We start from the raw sequence: 11,975 nt of genomic DNA, 5'->3' as shown, positions 1-11,975 counted from the left end.
TTCAACATTGTGTAGATCTCTACATTGCAGAAAAACAGAAACGTCTACCAAGTTACCAAGCTACATTTAACACAGCTTACGATCTAATAAAAAACGACGTCCGTGGTCTACCTATCAGTTGTCAGAGAAATGAATTCACAAACCAGTATATACAAAACTATGATTTTAGTTATTACACTCATCTGCAAAACGATGACACATCATTCCTATATGAAATATTACAATACCATTTTAATACAATGTCAGACTTAATACTTCAGGATTTAATAGTATAAAATAAACAAATATTTATATAATATATTGTATTGTTTATTCAATAAAAAACTCATTTTTTAAAAAAACATATAATAATTAGCCTATTATTTTACTTTTGATTGTACGACGTCCTGGGTCTTGTAGCATCGTGTCAAATATTGACTGCATGGTCTGATTCAAGCTTACATTCAATGTCTGGTCTTTTGACTTTTCGCTTGTATACAACTTAACACCAGCTTCACTAAACTTCCACCTATAATTATTATTTTTTAAATCATGAAATGAAGTGATAATAAAAATACTTATTGAAAAAGATTAACAATAGTTTAAAAAAAGTAAATTAATTATAAATTATTTACCTATCCTTAACCGGAACATTTTCAATATTTGAACATTTATAATGTGTTATCACCCAGTAATCTGTTGGCTTCTCCTCAAATGTAGTTTTTATCGTAATTAAACCGTCACCTTGTCGAAAAGTTAGCGAATTGAAAACTTCCTCATCATATTCTTCTGATCTTAAACGATCACCAACATTGTCTCTGTATGATGCATTCTATAAATGAAAAATATAATTTATATATATATATATATATTTTATTTATAATAAAAAATAATTTAACTAACCATTTTCATCTGCTTCTTATTTGTAGATTTTTTTTCATTCGTCTTCTCAACACCACGTTTTAAAGTGGTTTTTGTTTTAGATGTTGATGCTAACGGTTTAACTTTAGAGTCAACGGATTCACTGAAATGTTCATTCTATGGATCATAAAAATAATATTTTTTTTTTTATTTAAAAATGTACAAGTGGTTTTATAACTGATATCTAAAAGAAACATATTTTATTTTTTTATGTTTCTTAATAATTATAACCATAACGTTGAGTAGTGTTACGACTGACCTCCAATTTGTTATTTGGTTTTTAAAAAAACTTTACTTACCTCTGATTCTGAAGAAATAATTGATGTTCTATAAGACATTTTTGAGCTGCGTTGTAGACTGTGTTGAGGACTGATGAACGTTAATGGTTTTACATTGGCTTTTATACACAGATATTAGCCACTACCACAATAATTTATATATGTAAAATGCTAATGTTAATAGCAATGACTTGAAAAACCTTTCTACAAACTTGTTTTACATGAACACAAGTGGCATTATATGAATTATTAAAGAAACAGGATCTAAAATAATCACCCGCCTTGAAAATCAGATTTGATATAACAACGTTAATGACCTCAAAAGACTTTTCAACAAATATGTAATATAAGCAATAATAGTATAATATATGTATATAATATTAACATTTATTAGAATCAAAAAAATAATTAGTATGAACCGGATTTCAGATATAAAAACGTTAAAGGTTAATAGCAATGACCTGAAAAAACATTTCCAAAAAAAAAAATGATTATATATGAACAAGACATTATATGAACTGGTTAAAATATCAAATATAATTTAAAATAAATTAGAATGTATATATTCAAATAGACTTCTCATATAATAATGTAATAAGAATTTGCATGAAAGACTACAAACATGTTCTTACATGGACAAAAGAGAATGGTATTAAGTAATATAATGTACAATCATCTCAGGATTATGAGAGGTACCTAATACTCAATGTTCAAAGAGAGGGTTAAACTCTAGTATAAAACACCGAATTTTTAAACATAAAGTCATCAGTTCACCAGCAGCTCTAACAGACCAAGAAGCTACAGAACAGCAACCATCCTCGACTCTCCAGCAAAACAGTTACATCAGAACAGACCATCAAAAACGTAAAAACATCTTCAACAACAATAGCAACCGTCAGCCAGACTCAGAAAACAGTCAACAGTCAGACTTAGAATACTTCAACACTAACTATGTAAGTACCTATTTTATTATTTTATTAAAACTTTTAATCTTTACTCCTATTTTTAAAAAAAAACTAGAAACAGAATAACAATGATTTAAACACATCATCATTATAATAATATAGTTTTATGATAATATTATCTATGTTTATATATTATATGATAAAATGTTAACATCATATTTATAAGATAGTAATTACATTTTATTACACATCAGCAATCTACTATTAACGAACATAACCTTAAAAATATATACCGTCTCTATCACCATAGAACAGTTAGCACTATCACCGCTTAATATTATCACCGAACGCAATATTTATTATTTTATAATATTTGATATCAATAATATAAAAAAATGTTATATTATCATAGTATAATATTCAATATTTACATAAAAATATTACAATTTGAGCTAAGTTTTTATAATTGAAATAAGTAGTATAATATTCTTATTCTAATAAGAATTCAATAAGACTGTCTGCTATTAGATATAAAAAATATGTCTATCTATAATGAATTGTATGTATTCATTTAACATTGAACACAGTTATAGTAATATATGATATGTGTTCCTATATTTTAATCTTCATGATTATGTTTTTATAAAGTTCATTTAATTTAGATAAAAATTAAATTATTTACAATACAGTTGGTTAATATATTTTATTACATTTTTTTTCTATATTAAATTGTAGGTATTCATTTAAAATTATTCAAAGGAAAAAAATAAATTTAATATACAACAAATACACAGGTATAAGTAATAGATGATGTGTGTACCTATATTTTTAAACTTCATGAATATCATAGTATAATATTCAATATTTACATAAAAATATCTCAATTTGAGCTAAGTTTTTATAATTGAAATAGGTAGTATAATATTCTAATTCTAATAAGTATTCAATAAGACTGTCTGCTATTAGATATAAAAAATATAGTTATCTATAACAAATTGTATGTATTCATTTAACATTAGACAGGAGAAAAAATAAATTTAGTATACAACAAATACACAGTTATAAGTAATATATATTAATATGTGTACCTACATTTTAATCTTCATGATTATATCTTTTTATAAAGTTCATTTAATTTAGATAAAAATTAAATTACATACAATACAGTTGATTAATAATATATTAGATTATTACAGTTTTTCTATATTAAATTGTAGGTATTCATTTAAATTATTCAAGGGAAAAAATAAATTTAGTATATAACAAGTATACAGTTATAAGTAATATATATTTGTGTACCTACATTTTTAAACTTCATGATAATATTTTTATAAAGTCCATTTAATTTAGATAAAAATTAAATTGTGTACAATACAGTTGGTTAATATATTTTATTACATTTTTTCCATCTATCTTTATTAAATTTTATGTATTCATTTAACATTATTCAAGGGAAAAATAAATAAATTTATTATACAGCAAATACACAGGTTTAAGTAATATATGATGTGTGTACCTATATTTTTTAAACTTCATAGTATAATATTCAATATTTACATAAAAATATCTCAATTTGAGTTAACTTTTAATAATTTAAATAGGTAGTATAATATTCTAATTCTAATAAGTATTCAATAAGACTGGCTGCTATTAGATATAAAAAAATATATCTATCTATGACAAATTGTATGTATTCATTTAACATTAGACAGGAGAAAAATAAATTTAGTACACAACAAATACGCAGTTATATATAATATGTGTACCTACATTTTTAAACTTAATTTTTTATTTTTATAAAGTTAATTTAATTCAGATAAAAATTATATTATATACAATACAGTTGTTTAACATATTTTATAATTAGATTTTTCCGTCTATGTTTCTATGATTTAACATACTGTGTATTAACATTAATGAATTTGAAATAATATTACAGACAATGGATTCAAAAAACAAAGATGAACTTATGAATAAATATCAATATAATTTACAAACCATGGAATCATTAAGATTAGGGAATATTGAAGATAATAAAAATAATATATTAGAAACGAAAGAAATTAATAAAAAAATTAAAGAAATAAAACATAACATTTATTTAATCAGGATATGTTCATCATCAAATGAATTTGAAATCAATAAATTAAGAGATAAATTGTTTTCTTTAAAAGAAAAAAAAAGAGAAATATTTAATAAATATGGTAATAAATATATTGATTATGTTAGAAAAATGGAAATCTGTTATGGAGAAAGATATAGTATGGATATGATGATACGTTGTCAAACATTTCATGACATTTACTTTTCTAAGAAATTATGATTTTAATTTAATGTTTATAGCTATGTTTTTTTGCTTGTAAAAATAAAAACTATTAGAAACGAAAGAAATTAATAAAAAAAATTAAAGAAATAAAACATAACATTTATTTAATCAGGATATGTTCATCATCAAATGAATTTGAAATCAATAAATTAAGAGATAAATTGTTTTCTTTAAAAGAAAAAAGAGAAATATTTAATAAATATGATAATAAATATATTGATTATGTTAGAAAAATGGAAATCTGTTATGGAGAAAGATATAGTATGGATATGATGATACGTTGTCAAACATTTCATGACATTTACTTTTCTAAGAAATTATGATTTTAATTTAATGTTTATAGCTATGTTTTTTTGCTTGTAAAAATAAAAACAATTATTATTTAATGATGATGTGTGTTACTATTTTAATATTTTATTACTAGCAGATAGTTTGCAAATATCTATATAATTTGCAGAAACATGACATCATACATCAAAACAGAAATTAATGAAGTGTTGAAACAACAGGTGGAAAATCAGAAATATGGTGAAAGAGAAGAAAAAAAATTTAAAAAAATGATTAACGATATTAATATTAAAATCAAAAAAACAAACCTGAAGTCGACTAGGGAAAATTTATTAAAAAAAAAAAAAGAAATTAAAGGTGATTACGATGAATCTAATCATATAGGTTATCGATGCCAACAAAGTTGTATATTGCATTTATCATACCTATATGATTTATTAAATAATAATTAAGTTTTTAATTTCTTTTTTTTTAAACTAGTTGCTTAGGTTTGCTGAATATTGTATGATTTATACTATAAAAAATAATAAAGTGATTACAATATTATTATTGTTTATTATATTTTTTTTTTCATTTAATTTTTTTTCAGCTTAATTATGAAAAGAAAAATGGTGACAAAACGTCAGCGAATGACATATGCTGATGAAGGAATATTTGAAATTGAAAGATTTAAAAAATGTTCAAAAACTTTTATAGTTAAGAATAATTAAAAATTTTTAGACTACACACTTTTTTTTAACTATACTTTAGACAAAATAATTCCAAAGTTAAAGGAATCATGTCTACAAACATCTATAAAATTTAATTTATATGTAGATAGTGTATATGAACGAATTATCACACAAGAAGTACAGGATATAGCATTTAAAACCTCTAATACACTTGCATGTAATTCCTCTGATTTTAATAAATTACTGAATGGGATGTTCAATAAATTATTAAGTGAAGAAGATGATTTTTTAGCAAAAGCTTCTGGCTGGTCACTTAAAACAATAGATGCATTACAATTGAGAATTAATATAGTAAATCCTCTCAGAGGAGGAACGTATCTAGATCTTCCTGAATATATCAAAGATAAAAGAGCAGTCATAAATGTAAAAAATAATGATGTTAAATGTTTTAAATATTCAATACTATCAAAGTTTGACAATCGTTCAAATAAAACTTATTTTAATAAGAAATATTTTGAAATGTTAGAAAAAAAAAGTGGCTTAGATTTTAAATGTATAGATTTTCCTACACCAATCAGTCAGATAAAAAAATTTGAACGTATAAATAATGTATCAATTAATATTTATAGTTTAAATGATAAAAAACATATTTTCCCTCTATATATTTGTAATACTGAAAGAAAAAAACATTTTGATCTACTTTTGTTTAATAATAATAACACATCACACTATTGTTATATAAAAAATTTTTCAAGATTTATTAGAAGTCAGAAAACTAAAAACTGTTCCAGATTAATTATCTGTAAAAGATGTTTTACTACTTTTAGTGAAAAGCCATGTAAAAGCAAACTTTGGGGTAAGAAAGGGTTGAGTGAACACCAGCATAATTGTAGAAAGAACCAATTAGGGAGACCAATAATGTTTGAAAAGGGGGATGATGATTTTATTTATTTTAAAAACTATAAAAATACACAGAGAATACCAATTGTTATTTATGCAGATTTTGAATGTATTTTAACTCCTAAAAATAAGTCTAGTGAATTTAATAGTTACGAAAAATCTAAAACTTATGCTACACATTTACATGAAATTATGAGCTATGGGTTTTATGTCAAAGTTAACTATGATGTTATATCAAAAGAACTAGTAAAACAGTTCAAAATTCCGAGAAAGGTGGTAATTTATAGAGGTGAAAATGCTGCAAAAAAATTTATGGAAAATATGATTGTTATTGGAAATAATATTAATAAAATTTATCAAACAAATAAACCGATGAATAAATTAACTAAAGAAGAAGAAAGTAATTTTAAAAATACTAAGTTTTGTGGAAAATGTTCGAGACATTTTAAAAATAATAATTTAATTAAAGTTCGAGATCACTGTCATTTTACTGGTAAATATAGACAATGTCTTTGTCTTCAATGTAATTTTGAAATAATTAACCCCTCATTCGTACCAATTTTCTTCCATAATTTATGGTACGATAGTCATTTCATAATTCGGGAACTTGGTTGTAATGATAAAGATATTCACGTTATTCCTAATTCGTCAGAAAAATATATATCCTTTAGTAAAGAAATCGCACATAGATTTAGTATTAAATTTGTCGATACATTCCGTTTCATGAGCGAATCATTAAGTAAACTTGCATTAAATTTATCTGAAGATAAGTTGAGGTTTAGAGAAACTCTTAAAAATTTTTCCATGAAAGCATTAGATCTAGTCACTCAAAAAGGAATCTTCCCTTATGAATATGTCGATAGTTGGAGTAAATTAGATGATACTTTCTTACCATCAAAGTCTGAATTTTATAACTCTTTGACAGACGAAAAAATAAGCGATAAAGATTATATGCATGCTAAAAATATATGGCGAACATTCGATATAAAGACTTTAGGTGAGTATAGCGATCTTTATTTAAAGACTGACGTTACCATACTGGCTGACGTGTTTGAAAATTTTAGAGACTTATGTTTATCTACTCTCAGATTAGATCCTGCTCATTACATGACTGCTCCTGGATTTGCTTTTGATTGTATGCTTAAGTACACTAAGGTAAAATTGGAAAGGTTAAAGGATTACAACATGCTCCTCTTTTTTGAAAACTCAATCCGGGGGGGCATTTGTCAATCAACTAAAAGATATGTTAAAGCAAATATACCAAATATTGAAGGACTGGACTATAATTCGAATGAACCAATCACATGGATTACATATCTTGACTGTGTAAATTTGTATGGTAAATCTATGTTAACAGAATTGCCTTTCAAAGATTTTGAGTGGGTTAATGATCTCAATATCGATGTCACTAAAATTGCCGATGATTCAGAAGTTGGGTATATATTAGAAGTTGATATCGAGTACCCTAAGTATTTACATAAAAGTCATAATGATTTCCCATTTTTACCCATTAATGAGTGTCCTCCTAATTCTAAAGCTAAGAAATTGCTTACTACATTATCATCAAAAAAAAACTATATAGTACATTATAAAAACTTAAAACAGGCGATTTTAAACGGTATTAAAGTGACGAAAATTCATCGAGCTATTAGCTTTTCACAAAGCAAATGGATGGCATCATACATTGAATTGTGTACAACTATGAGAGTTGAAGCTAAAAACGAGTTTGAAAAAAATTTTTGGAAGTTGTTAATCAATAGCGTTTTCGGTAAATGTATGGAAAATGTTCGCGCAAGAACTTCTATAAAACTTGTTTCATCAGCAAAAAAAGCTAGGAAATTAATGGTTAAAACTAATTTTAAAGACAGAACTATATACACTGAGAATCTTATGGCTATTCATCAGCGTAAGGAAATCATTAAATTTGACAAGGCAATTTATGTAGGATTCGCAATTTTAGATGTTTCAAAAACATTTATGTATGACTTTCATTATAATGTAATGAAAAAAAAATATGGTGCTAAAATTAGTTCTTTGTATTCAGATACTGATTCGTTGGTATACGCTATCCAAACAACAAATTTTTTCGATGATTTAAAAAATAGTTTACTACCATATTTTGATACATCTAATTATCCTAAAGACCATTATTGTTTCAGTGAGACACATAAAAATCAACCAGGATATTTTAAGGATGAAATGAAAGGAATAATTCTAAAAGAATTTGTCTCATTAAGACCGAAATTATATGCGTATAAAACTGTACATAGTGTTGAGGAAAAAAAGCAAAAGGTGTAAAAAAGTATATAATTAAAAATCACATGAAATTTGAAAATTACATGGATATATTAAATGCATTTATAAACCATATAACTGTTGAGGATAAACAAACTCATAGAAAAATGAATTTTATTCAATCCAATAAACATATTGTCCATTCGAAAACTATGACTAAGCTTGTTCTTAGTGCTAACGATGATAAACGTTATATAATGGATGATGGGATTAATACATTGGCTTATGGCCACTATAAATTAAAAAACTTTATATATCCGCAATCGAAATAAACAAAAAGCGCTATCTATCAGTATTATATAATGTTTTAATTGTTAAATGTTTCATGTAAATAAACAAATTTTTATTGTTATCAAAGAAAAACAGTAAAAAGGTAAAATATAATAATATGATAAAAATAATATAATATAAAATTTTATTTTAATATATCTGACAACGTTATCCATGAATTATAACTTGTATCAAAACCTAACCACTTGACAAACATTTTATTCCCAACTTTTTTTATAACACGTTCAACAAGAAAGGTGTTTGGAAAATCAGTTAATTTAATTTCTTGTTCATAAAAACCACCTAAGATTATATTGTTCGATTCATCTTTTAATTGATACGTTACTGGATTTGTATGTAAAATTTTTGAAATTGTAAATATTTCTGTCGTCCAATTTGGTGTGTATCCCTTATCAAATATATGTTTATATTTAGATATTCTTACTTTGTCATTAATTTTAAATTTTGGTTTGTATAATGTTTTGATATTTGTATGTGTGTTAAGTTTAATTTTGTTTGCATCCATTCGAGCTTCACTTGGTGTACATTTAATTGTTCTATGTTTTGTATTATTATAGTTTTGTATAATTTTTGATATTGTATTATACCAATTCCATGTACCTGTTGCAGTAAAATGTTTATATATTTTATTTTTAAGAGTTTGTATTACACGTTCACAAATTGAACACTTAATGACACTGAATGAACTATAATGTTTAATTTTATATTTTTTCATTAAATCTTGAAATTGATTATTATAAAATTCTGTACCATTATCTGTCTGTAACAATTTTGGATTAGCTTTTTTCAATATATTAAACATAGCTTTTGTACATTCCTCCGCTGTTTTATTTTTCAATGCTTCTACCCATACATACTTGGTAAATGTATCAATTATGATTAAAATTAATTTAAAACCTTTATTTTGTCTAGAATGTGACTGCATGTCTATTAAATCAGCTTGCCAGAGATCATCTTTAAACCGTGTAACTACGCTACGTCTAGGAAATATTTTTCTCGCTGGTCGATGTAGCTCATTAGCTATATTCTCTAAGGTTGTCATTATACTATAATATTCCTCTCACGTAATTCTTCTAAAATAGATATGATTTCATTACTAACGCCAGTATTACCAACTCTTTGTGATGATGTTAAAAGATTTAATCTAGTTACTAATTCATTTGGATCATCATAATAAACTAACTGTGTTTGAGGTATTACATCTTTATATAAACCAGAACCTTTCTTAGCATGTGGTGATGCAGTAAAATTAAACATCTTTTCAACTGGAGGATCTACAGACATAGAACTGTTTGCTGTAGGGTTAAAATCAAATGGTTCATTTGTTATGGTTGTATTATTATGAACGTTACTACGTTTAGCACTCGAACTAGATAAATGTTCGTTTAATTGTTTAAAGCTTATCCGAGGAGCTCTAGAGTTATTAATTTTAACTATTTCTTCGTTTAACTGTTTTTCTTCATTTTTCATTCTTTCGTAGAGAGGTTTTACAACGGTCGCCCATTTATGAAACTTTGAGGTTTTTGGTTTCCCATCCGCTTTTAAATGAACTCGAGAAGTTTTCAAAATATCGTAATAAGATTCCATATCTTGTATAGTTGTATTTTTTGGTTCTTTCTCACATAATAAAGACTGTAGTCCTAATGTCCATGGATAGTATTTATTAAGCAGCTGTAAGTTACCATGGCTAAAAGTTACAGAGTAATCTCCTATTTTGTAAGAATCACTAGTTCTATCATAATGTAAACCATAAGATTTATCATAACGTTGTGATTTAGGACGTTCAAAAAAATTTACAAATGTCGAATTTAATTCATCATCTTCATTTTCTCCACTAGTGTATGAGGTTTCTGCATTTTTATAATCAGCTAGTTGTAAGTTACACGATGTATTTTTTTCTATTTTTGTACTGAGTGGTTCAGTTATTGGTTTAAATGCTTCACGGAAATAGTTATCTGAATCTATAATACCACGTTTCATTTCCATTATTTTTCGTTTAATATTTTTTTTTGATATTATTAAATTTTTCAGCAAAACTTTTTCTTTGTTCATAGTAAATAATAAACTCAATATTACTGTATCGTATGACCACTGGCAAGACTATGTAGATAATAACAATGTTACATTATATATATATTATATATATATAATTATTTTATTTTAATAAACGTATGAAAACCACATCTATATCTTCCTTCATTCATTTCTCGAGTTTTATCAATAACCATAAACCCATAATCACTTTGATTCCAACATAAATGAGAAATTTTCCGAAATTCTGAGAAATCCATATCTGTCGACGAATGATCATTGAATATATGACGTAAATTCATGTCATCTTGTTTCAGAATTATTAAAAAGTTTGAGTTATCTCTTACCAACTGTTTTGGTATTTTAGAATATGTTTGTGCTAAATAAAATACGGAGCTAGCACCTGAATGTCTACAGATGCTAAAGTATTCTCTAATAACAGACTGTGAGTCACATATTACATCATCAAAAATTATAATAGAATTTTTCTTAGTTAAGTTAGGTTTTATAACTTTATCTGCGTTTGTAAATATGAACAAATTAGCACCTTGTATATCATCCATTATTTTTTTTAACAAAACATATTTTTCTTGATTAGAGGTTTTAGAGTATAAATAAATATTTTCAAATCTTAACCCGTTTTCATGTGTGATTAGATTGTACATTATATTTGTTTTACCCGATCCACTAGGACCAACTAATATAGCACGTATAGTATCAGGTAATAACGAACCATGTCTTGATGGTTTTTTCGATATTTGTACATCTACGTTTATTATTTCTAATTTATCTTTCTGTTCAATTAAATCCATTTTCTTATAAATACTCAAAGATTTTTATTTTATATTCAGTTATTGATGATGCGTTCAACTCGAAAGTGTAAATCGAAAAAGACTGGTAAAGGTATTGTAAACTCTCTTATAAATAGTCTTCCGTTTGAATCTCATGTTCCAGGTTATCAGTTTTGTGGACCAGGTACAAAATTAAAAAAAAGATTAAATCGTGGTGACATAGGAATAAATCCATTGGATACTGCTTGTCGTGATCACGATATTGCGTATGCATCTAGTAAAAATTTAAACGATAGACA

General features: G+C 25.2%; 3 protein-coding genes and 1 pseudogene across 3 annotated transcripts; 1 reads left to right on the top strand and 3 right to left on the bottom strand.

Moving 5' to 3' along the window:
* Window positions 1-287: 287 nt before the first annotated feature.
* LOC149062995 (uncharacterized) lies at window positions 288-1,876 on the bottom strand. Its single transcript, XM_089216192.1, has 4 exons — window positions 1,200-1,876; window positions 883-1,017; window positions 615-811; window positions 288-508 (listed from the first exon to the last, which is right to left on the bottom strand). The coding sequence occupies exons 1-4, from the start codon at window positions 1,236-1,238 to the stop codon at window positions 352-354; spliced, it is 528 nt and encodes a 175-aa protein (XP_089072318.1). The 5' UTR covers window positions 1,239-1,876; the 3' UTR covers window positions 288-351.
* A 122-nt stretch (window positions 1,877-1,998) lies between these two features.
* On the top strand, window positions 1,999-6,837 carry LOC149062994 (uncharacterized; annotated as a pseudogene).
* A 3,018-nt stretch (window positions 6,838-9,855) lies between these two features.
* Window positions 9,856-10,906, bottom strand: LOC149062993 (uncharacterized). The gene has a single exon (XM_089216372.1). The coding sequence runs from the start codon at window positions 10,904-10,906 to the stop codon at window positions 9,896-9,898; it is 1,011 nt and encodes a 336-aa protein (XP_089072498.1). The 3' UTR covers window positions 9,856-9,895.
* Window positions 10,907-11,054: 148 nt separating this feature from the next.
* On the bottom strand, window positions 11,055-11,705 carry LOC149062992 (uncharacterized). Its single transcript, XM_089217482.1, has 3 exons — window positions 11,565-11,705; window positions 11,233-11,408; window positions 11,055-11,147 (listed from the first exon to the last, which is right to left on the bottom strand). Exons 1-3 carry the CDS (start codon window positions 11,695-11,697, stop codon window positions 11,055-11,057), a joined length of 402 nt encoding a protein of 133 aa, XP_089073608.1. The 5' UTR covers window positions 11,698-11,705.
* Window positions 11,706-11,975: the final 270 nt, after the last annotated feature.

This window comes from Diuraphis noxia, unplaced genomic scaffold (assembly GCF_037042655.1).
Source record: "Diuraphis noxia isolate RWA-SAM2 unplaced genomic scaffold, SU_Dnox_SAM2 contig0001, whole genome shotgun sequence".
NCBI lineage: Eukaryota > Metazoa > Arthropoda > Insecta > Hemiptera > Aphididae > Diuraphis > Diuraphis noxia.
Note: the sequence above shows the minus strand (reverse complement) of the source record. Positions and strands in the feature narration are given on the sequence as shown.

Excerpts from the sequence above, each read along its gene's own strand:
- LOC149062995 (XM_089216192.1), bottom strand. The coding sequence starts at position 1,238 with ATGTCTTATAGAACATCAATTATTTCTTCAGAATCAGAG. Across the intron at positions 812-882 it reads ATAAGAAGCAGATGAAAATG|AATGCATCATACAGAGACAA; the intron begins GTTAGTTAAATT and ends TTTCATTTATAG. Across the intron at positions 509-614 it reads AATGTTCCGGTTAAGGATAG|GTGGAAGTTTAGTGAAGCTG; the intron begins GTAAATAATTTA and ends TAATAATTATAG.
- LOC149062993 (XM_089216372.1), bottom strand. The coding sequence starts at position 10,906 with ATGAACAAAGAAAAAGTTTTGCTGAAAAATTTAATAATATCAAAAAAA.
- LOC149062992 (XM_089217482.1), bottom strand. The coding sequence starts at position 11,697 with ATGGATTTAATTGAACAGAAAGATAAATTAGAAATAATAAACGTAGAT. Across the intron at positions 11,409-11,564 it reads AGTTGGTCCTAGTGGATCGG|ACGCAGATAAAGTTATAAAA; the intron begins GTAAAACAAATA and ends TCATATTTACAA. Across the intron at positions 11,148-11,232 it reads CTAAAATACCAAAACAGTTG|ATATGGATTTCTCAGAATTT; the intron begins GTAAGAGATAAC and ends ATTCGTCGACAG.